Consider the following 15,678-nt stretch of genomic DNA (forward strand, 5'->3'; position numbering starts at 1 on the left):
AATCATTTTAATCCAGAATAGATATTTTTGCTCATTCTCAGCAAACAGAGCTCAATTTTTGTTTTACCGGCAATTTTTGAAATGGAACCAATTCAATCCCATTACAGTTTTATTCCTCCAGAAATAGCAGCTCTTTCAAATGTCTGCCTTTTTGCCCGGCTGAATCGCCTACAAACAGAATGTGAGCCTGCTGTTTTTTTTAAACAAGCTATTTTTGTCAAGTCAACCCGTGAGAAGAGAACCGGCCCGGTTGTCACCACCCTCAGCTGAGACCAACCAAGCTGGGCCGAACGAGACCAGCGGCGCTCAACGGCTACCAGAAGGCAGGACACCGAGACGTTGCCTAGCGACAGACTTCACGGCTCGGGGATCCACCAAGGCGTGTAGTTAAGCTTTGTTCAAGACGCAACATTGTCCCAGGCTCGGGCTCTGAGCGACCCATTCTCCAACAATGTAAGATCAGTTGATGCTTAATCTGTATCTGGGGGTTGATGTCATTAATAGCTTCAAATTTCATTTTTAATAACTCTGTTTAGTCACTTACCATTCGGTCATATTCCAAATTATTAATCACCTCGTCGTATCTTCAGCGGTCTGATTACTCAGTCCGTAATCTTAGATAGAAATGCTAATTTGAATCACTGACAGACGCACACACACTCTCACCTACACATGCAAACGCACACACCTATTCTCACATCTACACCCACACACCACCATTATTCACTCACGCATGTACCTACTATATTCGTCACTGTATTGTTATTAGATCAGTCAATAAATGTCCTTCATTTAGACCAAAATTACAGTCTTTTTGTGTTTTGTGTGTCAGACTGGGATCACTTTTCCCTAGAATTCTAGACGTTTACATGTTAGACTGTATCAATTAATTATCAGTTATTAATTTCCCTACATTTGTAGGGTGGTGCCCTTCCTAACGAGTGCAATTAAAATACCTTTAATAAGTAGTTAACCCTACAACGGTAATTTGGACTAAGAGCGATTCGTAAAAGAATACACGGATTAAATGAATTAATAAATTGGTTAGTCACATTAACCCAGAAACAGCACAGTTCAGCTGGTATCTTACTGTAACAGAACCGTCAAAATGCTGGGACTTGCGGGCCTTCAGATGACACTTTACAACGCACCTGGACTTGCTAGTTCGGAGCGGTGTGTCGTCATTATGGCAACGCTTGGATGTCCTGCCGTGGTGGATCGGTTCAGTTGACGGAGATCTGATCCAGCAGATTTCCGGTGTTCACAGCTGAAGGAGCTGGGATTCGGTTGAAGAGTCACTTGATTTAAAAATGATGGCTCTCAGGCTTTAGCCACATAAAAGAAACGGATGTTTGATGGAAAAGCCACCAAAATTAAGAAAAATAAATGCTGGTTCTCAATTGGTTCTCTGTTAAAAATCACGAATAAAAGAATAAGTTCAACTTAAAAGTGAGCAAAAATGTCTACTTCAGTTACAAAAATATTAAAAGATAAATGGCTAGCAAACTTTGAAACAAAGAAACTTCGGAAGATAGAGATGCACCTTTTAGATAAGGATATAGTGGGAGACTCTAGCATAGGTTCCCCAGAGAGTGAAGGAAGGAAGAAGAGAGCGAGGTGGGGGCTGCTTGGGGTCTTATTAGGCCAAGGCGGACAATGGGCGGAGATGGAGTTTCCGCGCTAATTCTCCACTCGAAATTTGAATCTCTGTCTCACAGAGAGGACAGATGGTCCAAAAAATGGATTAAAAACATGTGATATTAAAACGAGTAAACGATCTGTCTATCTCTCACCATAATCCATCAAGTGAAAGTGGAACACATGGGGATTATGTAGGTTAACAAGTATATTGAATTATTTAATTCAATAAAGAAGTATATATTCATGTTATCTAAATACTAAAACATAAGTCACAGTGAAGATATGATAGCAGGTCATACATATGATAAAGAATAAACAGAATTTTCACCTTTCAACCTGAACAGGAAGAAGGAAAAAGAAGAAATCAGATAAACGTCACAAATTAATAAATCCACTTCTGTAAAAAAATAGGAGTGTCATTTTTGGATATGCTAGAGATTAAGCACTTTCATTAACTTTGGTAAACCTGAAAACACAAGATACATCTCAGAAATATGAATTTTGAAGATGTCCTTTGTTCCTTAAAGAAAGTGTCTCTCTCTGTGCTCTTCTTCAGCAGGGCCATAGAATTTATGACCCCCGGAGGCAGCCTGAGAGGTCTCTTGAGAGGGGGAGGAAAGCTGGCATTCCTGAGAGGGTGAAACGGAGGTTTTAGCCTGAAAGTTGGTTAAACAAAACATTCATAGCATAAAGTCATAGTTATTGTCTATCAGAAAGATCCTTCCAGGTGCAGGATCTCCATCCCTCGGCAGAAGGTCTGAATGTCCTTTTTCCTGTGACTGAAAACACACAGAAATACAAATGCCCCATTTTCCATGAACAGGGGTTGTTCTCTGTAGGGAGAGAATCCTTATCTGAGTTAGTCATCTGCTCAGAAATTTCAGAGGTCTTTTCTGGGTTCCTACAGAAGTAACACTAAACAACCACGACTCTCGGAAGGCAACACTTAAGCGCTACAAAACAACTAATTACTATGACCCCTAGGTTTGAGGGAATGCTACAATTAATGAAAACTCCGAACGCTGCTCTGCACGGGAGCAGAAACTACGGTCAACTTAACAAACCCACGATTTCTCTGAGTTATGCTCGGGACGGTTCACCATGGAGGAAGCCAGAGTGCAGAGCCAGGTGCACTAACTGTTTTGAGTTTTGTCTTTGATTTTTGGGTGTCCCACTGCCTGTGAACGCCTCTGACGAGGCAATAGGTTGCACTTGCCAGGTTCTCCCTTCCTCCCTACAGGAACCAATGAACGGTGGGGACAGAGGCTTCGGGGCTGGCAGGAGAGAGTCATATACAAGCCTGTGGAAAGCAGAGGCATTTGGAGGGAGAGCTGCAAAGGGTGGACAAGCGGTGAGAGCATGAGCCTGAAAACAGAGGCAGAGGGGAACGCCGAGATGAAGTCGGACAGAGACCCAGAAAGTTACAACTCGACACACTCGCAGCAGCAGGGCGGTTAGGTCTGCCTGGCGTGTGAGTATCCCTTTGGGGTTTTTCCAGTAATGTTCTGGCGGGTGTACATCTTCGTGGGAAGGTGGGTGGTGAAAGAGACCTCCGTACTGGCAGTGGGTTTGTGTCTTGCAGGTGGTCTCCCCGGACACAAGCCCAGGCTCAGCAAGAAGGTGAATGGATCCCGTGGCTGCTGAACCGTGTGCTCCGTACCCCACGTTCCCTGGATTTTAACTGCGGATTTTAACTTACAGACTACAGGTTTTATTGGACTCCCACCTTGCCGGCGAGAAGTTGGGTAATGTTTTTAGAAGTGTGAACTGTGTTGGCATATGGAGAAACGATTCTTCTAATTAAATGATTGTTTTGCACTGGCATCTGGTTTTCTGCCCTCTGTTAATTGTTGCTGATAAGGTGCTCCAACCCGATCGGTAAAGAACCTGGTACAAAAATTTGCAATCTCATTGATTCGGTCATCCTACATTACATACTCACACCCACTCGGTGTCACAAAAACACATGCACACAATGTATGACATGAGTTTAGTACTTACTCGAAACCTTTTTGGGCTGCGTTACGATGCCCTGTAAACATGTCCTCATTTTCAGTGCGCCACTTAATGAGGTGATCTGTGTTCTCATCTGTCCCTGAGAAAAATAACAGTCGTGTCCAACATTATAAGCATTAGTTGCATTGTTAGGTGGTATAAGAAATTGCTTCTATTTGATCATCATAACAGTCCACTCGAGTGGTAAAGCCACCCACATAATATTTAAGAGTTCTTTGCAGATCCTGTCCGGGAAATGTGCTCGGCGACTGACCATAATATAAACAGCTTTTACGAGGACAACAGTTGAGGGAACTTCGTGAGATCAGGACGAGCAAACAGTCGCATAATTAATGTGGCAATTTCAAGCCAGCACTCCTCATGCAGTCATTAGTCAGATTATGCGAATCGTTTCAATTGTAGCTGCAGGCTACTGGATGGAGCTGCTACTCGTTCTGTATGCAAAGCGAGCTGCTGCAACTAGCTGTTAGCATTCAATAACACGTTGTGAAGCGTCTGACAATTTTAAAACGTTGGTCAGAAAATGCCCATTTCTCAAATCTGTGGGGTGATTAGGATGACTACTTAACCACATAAAATAAAAACACTGGGTACTTGCATTTATATCGCCCCAGGCCGGCCACAGATCCCGCGAAGGCTTCCATTTCGGTGGGTAGCTCGCAAAGCATTATGTGGCGGTTGAGTATGACCAGTGTGGTCGCCACGCATACTTAAATATTTTCCCGAAATAGTGAACATCCGAGTATTTATCGCGTACTCAATCTTTTCATACTATCTAATGTGAACGCACTACATACTTATTTTGACATCACACTTAGTATGAGTAGTACATTAGTATGCCATTTCGGACACAGAGAGAGGGAGGGGAGGCACTATCTGGGCTTGGCAACAGCCAGCCTGACAGTTTATCCACTGCAGGAACTTGCAGGCTGTGCTCTGACCAAAGAAATCGAACCCGTAGGACTTTTTTTAATTGCTGGTTTCAGGGAAGAATGAAGTACTGCATGCTTGGTGTTACTGCCGTGCAAGGCTCACTGCTGATTGGAGCTAGAGCTTCTCTTCCAAAACATCACTGTCAGCAATGTAGAATTCACCATGTAGGGTAAATTAATAAGAAAAATTCATTTTGTGTATTTTGTGTTTATTCCCCCTGTAGTGCAGTGTTAATTGTGTAGGTTCAGAGAGTGAGGATCCTCACTGTGTCTTTTTTTTTTATATACACTCTCAGGTTGCTGCTGCAGCTGATCCTCCTCACCTGTGCCTGGTGTCTGATTTAGAGCAGCTGACCTGAGCCGAAGTCAGCCAATCCGGAGCCTGCATGGTTCAGCATAAGAAGCCGGCAAGCCTGAAGCTCGGCAGCTTGCCGCTGTAACCAGCCCTGCTCGTGTGCCTCGGCTTAGTGAACTTTGTTAGACATTCTAAAACCCTGTACATTTGGAGACACTAGTCTTTTCCTGAGGCACTAGTCTTTTCGTTCATTGTATGTCACGCACGCTAAGGTTGATTGTTAGGATTTAAAATGGTAAATGATTGTATTTATATAGCGCTTTTATCCAAAGCGCTTTACATGATACGTCACATTCACCCATTCACATACACATTCACACACTGATGGTGGAAGCTGCCATGCAAGGCGCTAACCACGACCCACCAGGAGCAATTAGGGGTTCGGTGTCTTGCTCAGGGACACCTCAACATGAGCTCGACGGGCCGAGGATCATTGTCTTGGAGTCCTTCATGTGTTTTTTGGCAAACTCTTGGGCTTTCATGTGTCTTGCACTGAGAAGAGGCTTCCGTCGGGCCACTCCGCCATAAAGCCCCGACTGGTGGAGGGCTGCAGTGATAGTTGACTTTGTGGAACTTTCTCCTATCTCCCGACTGCATCTCTGGAGCTCAGCCATAGTGATCTTTGGATTCTTCTTTACCTCTCTCACCAAGGCTCTTCTCCCACCATTGCTCAGTTTGGCTGGACGGCCATGGTCTAGGAAGAGTTGTGGTCATCCCAAACTTCATTTGAGGATTATGGAGGCCACTGTGCTCTTAGGAACCTTGAGTGCTGCAGAAATTCTTTTGTAACCTTGGCCAGATCTGTGCCTTGCCACAATTCTGTCTCTGAGCTCCTTGGGCAGTTCCTTCGACCTCATGATTCTCATTTGCTCTCACTGTGAGCTGTAAGGTCTTACGTATATAGACAGGTGTGTGCCTTTCCTAATCAAGTCCAATCAGTTCAATTAAACACAACTGGACTGCAATAAAGAAGCAGAACCATCTCGAGGAGGATCAGAAGAAATGGACAGCATGTGAGTTAAATACGAATGTCACTGCAAAGGGTCTGAATACTTATGACCATGTGATATTTCAGTTTTTCTTTTTTAATAAATTTGCAAACATTTCTACATTTCTATTTTTTCTGTCAAGATGGGGTGCTGAGTGTACATTAATGAGAAATAAAATGAACTTTTTTGGTTTTGGCAAATGGCTGCAATGACACAGAGAGTGAAAAATTTCAAGGGGTCTGAATACTTTCCGTACCCACTGTAAACCCACAATGGCACATTAGCATTGAGTCAATTTGTTGCAAATTGATTGTTTCCACTGATTGCTTACCATTTCTACTTATGTGTTCTAGATGACAATGCATATGTACACATGGGGAGTTCTTGCATGAGACCTGTTGTTTTCTGTTCCTTACATAGAAGTGCACCTCCACCAAGGAGAATTTTGAGCTCTAGGCTTTTGGCAAATGGCTGCAATGACACAGAGAGTGAAAAATTTCAAGGGGTCTGAATACTTTCCGTACCCACTGTGTATATATATATATATATATATACATATATATATATATATATATATATATACACACTAAAAACTAGTCTGTGACCCACCAATTGAGAAACACTGTATTATGGGATGGCAGGATACCAGGACTGTCATAAGTGTCCACAGGAGGTAAGTTTCTCACATCCCATTCATTTTCTATGTGTCTATTTCACTTACGCAAATTCAATGCAGGGGAGTGGAGGTCTGGCCATCATTGAACTAGTGTGAGGATGGATTCAGCAGCTTATTTCTAACCTCAAATGCTTTCAGAAATACTTTTTGCTGAACTGTTGTTGCAATAGTGGGCTGCACAGTGCCGTAGTGGTTAGCACTTTCGCCTTGCAGCAAGGAGATCCCTGGTTCAAATCCCAGCCTGGGCCTGGGATCTTTCTGCATGGAGTTTGCATGTTCTCCCTGTGCATGCATGGGCTTTCTCCGGGCACTCCAGCTTCCTCCCACAGTCCAAAAATATGCTGAGGTTAATTAATCACTCTAAATTTGCTCTAAACATTCCAGAACCTGCGCCTGTGAAAGTGGCTGCAAAGTTTGGTGTCTTTTAACTGTTTTCAGTTTTTTGCTGTATTTTTGCTGTATTTTTAAAATATTTTGTCATGTTTTATCGACTGCTGATGGAGGTTTCTGCTGGGAGAAGAATCTATTCAAGAGAGGAGCTTTTTTCATTGAGACAGAACAAATCTGGACTGCAACATCCAATTCCAGTGGACATCTTGAGGTGTTTTCGTGGTTGCTGTGCTGGTGCAAAGGTGAAGGCTAGGAAATGGAGACACAAGCCCTTTCTTCCATCAGTCATCATGGGAAACGTGAACTCTTTGCCAAACAAAAGTGACGAGCTGGAGACAATGGTGAAGACGGACAAAACATACCGTGAATGCAGTCTCCTGTGTTTTACTGAGACCTGGTTGAATCAAAACAACTCAGACTCAACAGTGGATCTACCTGGCTTTACCCTCATAAGGTCAGACAGAGATGCTAAAGCTAGTGGCAAGACGAAAGGAGGAGGTCTGGCTTTATTTGTTAACCAGAGATGGTGCAACTCCTCACACATAACGGTTAAGGAGAAGTTGGGTTGTCCAGATGTTGAGTTGGCAGTTGGACTTCGACCATATTATGTCCCAAGGGAGTTCAGTCACATCATAACAATACTTGTATACATTCCACCCAAAGCAACTGACATGGTTCCATGTGATGTGTTGCATGATACTGCTGCTAGGATACAGACTCAACATCCTGAGGCACTTGTAATAATATCAGGAGATTTCAATCATGTCAGCCTCTCCTCTCACCTTACTGGATTTACACAGTTTGTTAACTGCCCTACCAGAGAGAATAAAACCCCAGACCTGCTTATGCTAATGTCAAATAAGCTTACAAGAGCTACTGCCTTACCACCACTGGGCAGGTCAGATCATAACCTGGTTTACCTGCAGACCTGTTACAAACCTTGTGTGCTGAGACAGCCTGCAACTGAAGTCCAAATCAGAAAATGGACTCCTCAAGCTAGTGAAGCTCTAAGGGACTGCTTTGAATCAACAGACTGGAATGTGCTCCTGGAAACAGATGAGGACAGTATGAACACTGACAGACAGGTTGATTGTTTTACTGAATACATCAACTTCTGTAGAGACACAGTCATACCTGCAAAGACTGTTCACTGTTTCCCCAATAACAAACCATGGATCACAAACGACATAAAGGCAATCCTCAACCAGAAAAAACAAGCTTTTAGAGATGGTGACAAAGAACGGCTCAAAGAAGTGCAGCATGAGTTGAAGAGGAGACTGAAAGTGGCAAAGATGGAATACAAAAAGAAGATAGAGAGGAAGTTTCAATACAGTAACATCCGTGATGTGTGGAGAAGAATCAATACCATCTCTGGACACAACAATAAAAAGAGGAGGGAGCAAATAGTGGGTGATGTAGAAAGAGCTGACGAACTCAACTTGTTCTTCAACAGATTTGACACTGTGGACACACCTACTTCCACTGCTACTCCTCCTTCTTCTCCTCAACATATGGAAATCTCCACTATAGCTCCTCCTTCTTCTCCTCCATCTCCTACACGTCTCCACAGTTGCAGCCACTTCCGTTCCAGCACCATCTCTGTCACAGAGACAGGGGTGATGGGAGCTTCAGAGACTTTGCTCTGGGAAGGCAGCTGGCCCAGATGGTGTCTGTCCAAGACTGCTTAAAGACTGTACTGCACAACTGTGTCAACCTCTCCACAGGATCTTCAACCTGAGTCTGCCTGCTCTATGGAAAACATCCTGTATCGTACCAGTACCAAAAATCAAATGTCCGGCTGAACTAAATGACTATAGACCTATTGCCCTGACCTCACACATCATGAGAACTCTGGAGCGGCTGGTTTTACGTCTCCTGAGGCTTGAGGTCAAAGAAAAACTCGATTCCTTGCAGTTTGCTTACAAAGAACACATTGGAGTGGATGATGCCATCCTCTTCATGCTTCACCATGCTCTGTCTCAGCTGGAGGAACCTGGAGTTTATGTGAGAATCATGTTCTTTGGTTATTCAAATGCATTCAACTCCATCCAACCCACCATCCTCAAAGACAAGCTCACAGAGATGGGAGTGGATCCTTCCTGTGTTTCATGGATTACAGATTACCTGACAGGAAGGCCGCAGTTTGTCAGGCTGGGGAACTGTGTTTCTGGGACATTAATGAGTAGTACTGGGGCTCCACAAGGAACAGTCCTGGCTCCATTCCTGTTCACTCTGTAGACATCTGACTTCAAATACAGCACTGAGTCCTTCCACATTCAGAAATACTCTGATGACACTGCTATCGTGGCATGTATCAGAAATGGACATGAAGCTGAATACAGAGATCTGATAAGTGCCTTCAGTGACTGGAGTCACAAAAACTGCCTGCTACTCAACGCCTCAAAGACAAAGGAAATGATCATAGATTTCCACAGATCCAAACCCCCTCTTCAGCCAGTGAACACTTCTGGCGTGGACATCGAGATGGTGACATCATATAAATATTTAGGTGTCCACCTTGATAATAAGTGGGACTGGTCTACAAACGTAGACTTTATCTACAAAAAGGGCCAGAGCCGACGTTATTGCCTCAGAAGACTTCGATCACTAGACATCTGCAGTAAGATGCTGCAGATGTTTTATCAGTCTGTGGTAGCAAGTGTCCTATTTTATGCTGCAGTCTGCTAGGGGGGGAAAGCATAAAACAGAAGGATGCAAGGCGTCTTAACAAACTGATTAAAAAAGCTGGCTCTGTGGTTGGAATCGGATTGAACACATTGGAGGATGAGGTGGAGAGACGGGCACTGAGCAAGATGGAGGCCATTCTGACAAACATGGATCATCCACTTCACATCTGCCTCCACGAACAACGAAACATCAGTGGATGGCTCCTATCCCTGCGTTGCAAGACTGAAAGATTTAGGAAATCTTTCTTGCCATCAGCAGTCAGGCTATTTAATTCAAAATTAAACAGATAAGAACCCTGACAACTGAATTTCCCTTCGGGGATGAATAAAGTGATTCTGATTCTGATTCTGATTCTGATTCTAAATTGCCCGTAGGTGTGAGTATGATTGTTTGTCTGTATATGTAGCCCTGCGACAGACTGGCGACCTGTCCAGGGTGTCCCCTACCTTCGCCCAAGTCAGCTGGGATAGGCTCCAGCACCCCCCGCGACCCTAGTGAGGATAAAACAATGTATAGAGAATGGATGGATGAATGGATGTTGCAATAAAAGAGAAAGTTTGTGACCGAAGTGCCATGTTGGTCCACCAGACCAATAAGCTCAATGTGGTCTCATCTTTCTTCACTGTCAACTAAACATTCTTGTGCGCTGACACCATGTCCTGTGCATCTTCTTCAGCTGGACAACAGATTTTAAGTGCATTACCACAACCTACTGGGCTGAACTGTGCATGTGTATTACCAGTGTGCCAGAAATGAGGTTACTGAGAAAGGTGTGATTAAATGCGTTATTTGTTTAAGGTGTTTTTTTTTCTGTAATGAATTAATCAAAATTAACATGTTAAAGTCCCAGCCATAATTTTTTGCATGATCCATGAAAGACTGTGTTTTCAAGTCAGACTGAAATAAACAAAAATAATCAACCTGTGAGGTCTATTTCTTTCCAACAGAACACTTCTCATGATGCTATTTTGCAGGGGAACCATTGCTGCAACCTGGGATTAGCACTTCTCAAGACGACTGATGGAGATAAAATAATTAGTTCAGGAGCCACACCTCAAAACACTCCCTCCCTGTCATATGTCTATTAATGTTAGCCTGCTCTGCATACCTGTGTGTTTTTGTTTGCTGTGCCCCACCCTCCCTCAGTCTTCTTCTGCCTCTCTTAGGTAGGGAGTCCCAGCTCAAGAGTCACCACTGATCCTCAATAAAGCCTTCCCCACACAGCCTTCCTCACACCTAATCAACATCCCACTTGTTCTCAATTAGCAGACAATTGTGTACATCTCATTGATGGTGTGGTCCTTGCTAGTAAATAATTGGTTTAAAGAGATAGAAACAAGCACATTTTTCTCTGTCGCAGAATGATAGTGAGGCTGCAGCTGGACTACTCTCAAGCACTGAGACAGTGCTGTGGAAATAGGGCTGACCTAATCCTGTAACATACACTTCAGGAATTTTAAGGTTCTTAAAATCATCTTGTCAGCTGACAGACTTGAGTTTGTTTAAATTAACAAACTATATAACTATATAAACTATATAATGATAATAAATGATTTTTTTTTTTTTTTTTTTTTTTTTGCTGCACAGCATACTGTACACTTAGAATCAGGGACATCACTTCAAGTTCATGAAATAAAAAATTACAGTGCACATGGATACATTTGTCCAGTGGTGTGCAAACTGATTGAATTGTAGATCTAGAGATTTGTTAAACTGCACTTCATTATACGTTCAGTTAATGGTTAGTTAAAATGTACATTAAATATCTATTTTTAATTTAAAAATACTTACACATGCACATGCACACAGACAAACACATACATACCATATTAACAGAGGCAGTCGTCGAGGTCTGTGTGTTTACGTCTATGTATGAGAGTGATTGAAGTGGATGGGCCCAGACTTTTCTTTCAGAGAGGATCAGACCTCAGAGGAGCTCAGACAACTCACAGGGATTTAAAACCTCTCTCTCTTTTTACTTTGGTTCTATGCCTCTCATCCCTCCCTCTCTTTTGCTCTCTAATCGCTGTGTTGTGGTAGTGACGCTTTCTCCTCCCTCCCCTCTCCCCTCTGGGCTGTATATAAGAGTGGATGGCTGCCTTGTGTTTCACACTGAAAGAGGGAATGAATGCAGGTTGTCCTATGCACAGGGCCACCATGACCCCTGCTGTGATCCCCAAAGAAGAGACCCCAGCATCTACAGGTGAGCTCTTAAACTGTTGTACCAGCCAACTGGTGAAAGCTTTTATTTTTATCAAGCTGAAAGATAAGGTCCAACTTTCCTGTAGCTTTTGTTTTGCTGCACAAAGCGGAAGATGAAGTGTATTTTTAACTGAGGGAGGCGGCAACCCTGGTGTTACAGCATGGCTTGAGTGTTTTGGGTGATACAGGAAGGGGGAGGAGGAAGGGGTGCCCTGCCATGCAAGGAATGTTGGCTCACTCTTAACAAAAACCTCGCAAGGGAGAAACTTCTCTCATTTAGAAATCAAATGTACAGCAATGGTTTTTTGAACTCTGTGAAAGGTGTGTTTACCCATCAGGGAAATCTGTGCATCGATTGAAACAGGAACATTAAAGGTTCAATTTAGGTGGTGTTTCAGTCCTTTAGCAGATGCCTCTGAGTCATAATGACTTACAGTAAATAGTTGGAAAAGCCAACAACACGGGAGGTCATGGTTTTTGAGGAATGTCAGTGTGAACAGCTGGATTTAAGTTCATCACAGTCGTCTATAAAAAGTTCTTTTCTGTTTATGGGAGCATGTTCTTTTCAGTCTGCAATTCACAGAGAGACAGAGGGTCAAAGTGTCTGGGGTTGAAGATCAAAAGCTTGAGCTGGGAGTCTTGATTGGGTAACAGGATTTCAGGATTTTGTGCATTAAGCTGTGCAGTGAAACAAGCTGATAAAAGATTATTGAAGATTGTCATGTGCAGTATGCTCTGACTTCACGTTTTCACTGAGGAATTCTGGTGGCTGAGGATAACCAGAGACACAGCTTCCACTAAAAAGATCCATTTATTGTGATAATTATATACAGTTTATTGACATCTTATGAAATGCATTGCTACAGAAAATCACATGCCAGGTTTTGTAGAAGATCACTGCATGGCATGAAAGGAGAAGTGAGACTGGGGTGCAGGTTGTTGAAGTTTCTTTGTTCATCTCACAAGTTACAGCACCAGAAGCAATATTAGAAAAAAAAATGTATATGATGTATAAAATACTTTTTCTTGGCATGGGTAGTGGGGATAGGGTGGTTGGGAAGAGGAATGAGGGGGAACTTTTGTGTAATTCAGAGAAATCTAAACTGTATTAGTGGTAATATATAATTAAGACACATTTTGTGATTGTCAGGAGTTATTAGTAAATATGTGCACTATATAATGTGTAGGTTTAGTTCCTTAATGGGTACATTAGCATCAGCAAGGTCATTAAAACACCTGTGAGGGTATGCAAAGCTAAAATCTACACTATGATAATATATGGGAATTTATAAATTAGTCCAATGTTTATTATTTAATAACCAAAGTAATGTGCAACTACTACTATGAAATAAATATGTGGAGTTTAAAAATGCCATATTTCCCACTGAAACAGAGTAATCTGTTGATTACATAGTCAGCACATGGAAATGCCAAATAATAATAATATGGACTTCAGTATAATATTTGAGAAAAAGCACATACATTCCATTATTTTTCTCTGCATGTATGTTGGCCAATATTCATTAAGGCTTCACAATCGTGATGCTGTTACTTACTAAATTTAGTGCTCTTTATTCAGATGGAAATTAAAAGAAATAACTAATTAAACCTGTAGTGTGGATTTTCTGTCTCCCCCTTGTGGCAGCGAGAGTAATCACACAGACACAATGGACATCTGCTTATGACATGTACCTTACTGTCAATTGCTTTCTTTTCAGACTGTAGTCCTTCAAATAAAACTTCTTTGTTGTATGGAGGATTTTAAACTTTTCTTGCTAGGAATTTCCACTCTACTCCTAGCTCCTGTAGCCGACTCCATCATGATGGTTACTCTAGCTCTGGCACACCAGTCTTTGCTGGTAAATGTAAAAAGCAATGTTACTGGTGTGCCAAATGTGAATGTCGCGACAAGAAGCATATTTAAATCTCTGATAGACAGCAACTCACAGAGAGATTTAACTGGTGCTGACAGGCATTGCGTAAACTTGTTGGGTTGAATGTAACAGATGTTCATTTAGATGTAAAAGTTTTGCGCTCCAGCTTGAATATTATCGGTATTTTGAAGCTATCCATCCATCCATTCTCTGTACACCGCTTTATCCTCATTAGGGTCGCAGGGGGTGCCGGAGCCTGTCCCAGCTGACTCGGGCGAAGGCAGGGACACCCTGGACAGGTCGCCAATCTCTCACAGGGCTACATATACAGACACACAATCACACCTACGGGCAATTTAGAGTTATCAGTTAACCTCAGCATATTTTTGGACTGTGGGAGGAAGCCGGAGTACCCAGAGAAAACCCACGCAGGCACAGGGAGAACATGCAAACTCCATGCAGAAAGATCCCAGGCCCACCCTGGGATTCGAACCGGGATTCTTGCTTCAAGGCGAAAGTGCTAACCACTATTCCACTGTGCAGCCCTATTTTGAAGCTAGCTCATCCTATATATTAAAGTGTGTCTGAACATTCATTACAGTGCGCCAATAAAAACATACTTTGTAAAAAAAAAAAAAAAAAAAAACAGAAAAGGTTTTTACAACCTTTTACTTTCAGCCAACAGTAAACTGCTATGAATCTATAGAGTTCTCATACTGAGATGGATAGAAAAGAATTTCCTGCCTCCTGTTCTCTACTTTCATCTCCATTTCTTGACTACATGTTTTGGTCCTTTCATTTCCTCTGAGATCACCCATCTGTTTTTACCATCTGACAAATCAACCCCAAACCCAAGTTCACCAAACGTCTTCGTCTTGGCAGAGTGATTTCTGGAGCCTCAGTGCTTACCAGTCGCTCTGATTAGTTTTGGCTCTAATGTGTGGAAAGACTGCAGCCTTGGTGGTTCCTTTTCTCCAGCTTTTGTTTTCAGGCTTTCATGAGAAATACGAATCATGACCCCACCAGTAACATTTGGTAAAATGCTTTACCCTGTGCTCTGGTTAACTGGCTTCTTGTGTGACTCATGGAAAGTCCTGATGCAGAGTCATGTTACGGAGTGTTACAAGCGACAGTTCATTTTGGAGAATTTTCATGTTTCATGATTCATTTTCATTTGACTCCTTTGTGTGTTGCGGCAAAATGAATCAGCTGGACAAACATTTTACAGTGAAACACCATTATTAGGATGAAGACAAAGCTCTTTCTAAACAGTCAAATAATTGGTAGCTAGGCTGTTTTCATTGTATGAAGATGGAGAGCTGCAGTACAGGCAGCCATTATCTAACTAAGTTTCTACTGAAGCAACACTTATATGAAAAATCACATTTTTGTGAATGTTTTTTTCAATTCTGACAAAGGTATGTCAGCCAGTTTATTCAGCCAACACAGGAGAAACATATCAGTGCATGTGCTGGCCATACTGAGATTAAATTTTAAGTGAATGCTTTTGGTGTCCAAAGGATGTATTGTAATGATTTTTATGACAGTTTGACCTTCCAGTGTGACAGATACCTGCTGTGTCAAGTAGTAATATATGTCATAATTTAATCAATCAATGTATAAATTTGACACATGTTACAGCGTTGCCTGTAAGCACTGCCATAGAACAAACTTAAAAGAAGAAGATTAAATATAGGTGGTTAATGTTCATTGTGGGGTCCATGAACTCAGGACAGAACAAGGAATTCATTAGAATGCAGCTCAGCACCAGCAGAGGTGGTCCAGCCATCTGACCTGGATGAATGGTAAATGGCTACTCATCAGAGTACTCAAAGTGCTTTTACAACAATTGCTCCCATTCACCCAGACACACATTCACACACTAATGTGCAGGTTGCTAATCAACCTGCAACAT

The 15,678-nt window shown here is 42.4% G+C and overlaps 2 protein-coding genes across 9 annotated transcripts in view; both read left to right on the top strand.

The window, feature by feature from the left end:
• LOC127534985 (uncharacterized) overlaps positions 1-10,609 on the top strand; it is a 35,964-nt gene extending 25,355 nt beyond the window's left edge. For 4 of the 6 annotated variants that reach the window (XM_051951574.1, XM_051951577.1, XM_051951578.1 and 1 more), the window contains 2 exons: positions 2,882-3,386; positions 4,886-10,609. In XM_051951574.1, coding sequence (XP_051807534.1) covers positions 7,089-8,687 — 1,599 coding nt within the window. In that variant the 5' untranslated portion in view covers positions 2,882-3,386; positions 4,886-7,088 and the 3' untranslated portion in view covers positions 8,688-10,609. The remainder of the gene's footprint in view (positions 1-2,881; positions 3,387-4,885) is intronic. The other 2 variants (XM_051951576.1, XM_051951575.1) reach the window with 2 other exon arrangements.
• A 1,157-nt stretch (positions 10,610-11,766) lies between these two features.
• LOC110971900 (hyaluronidase-4) overlaps positions 11,767-15,678 on the top strand; it is a 62,874-nt gene continuing 58,962 nt past the window's right edge. For 2 of the 3 annotated variants that reach the window (XM_051951569.1, XM_051951568.1), the window contains exon 1: positions 11,767-11,890. The gene's annotated coding sequence lies outside the window, so the exon portion shown is untranslated. The remainder of the gene's footprint in view (positions 11,891-15,678) is intronic. The other variant, XM_051951570.1, reaches the window with a different exon arrangement.

Source organism: Acanthochromis polyacanthus, chromosome 8 (assembly GCF_021347895.1).
Source record: "Acanthochromis polyacanthus isolate Apoly-LR-REF ecotype Palm Island chromosome 8, KAUST_Apoly_ChrSc, whole genome shotgun sequence".
In the NCBI taxonomy this organism is placed as follows: domain Eukaryota; kingdom Metazoa; phylum Chordata; class Actinopteri; family Pomacentridae; genus Acanthochromis; species Acanthochromis polyacanthus.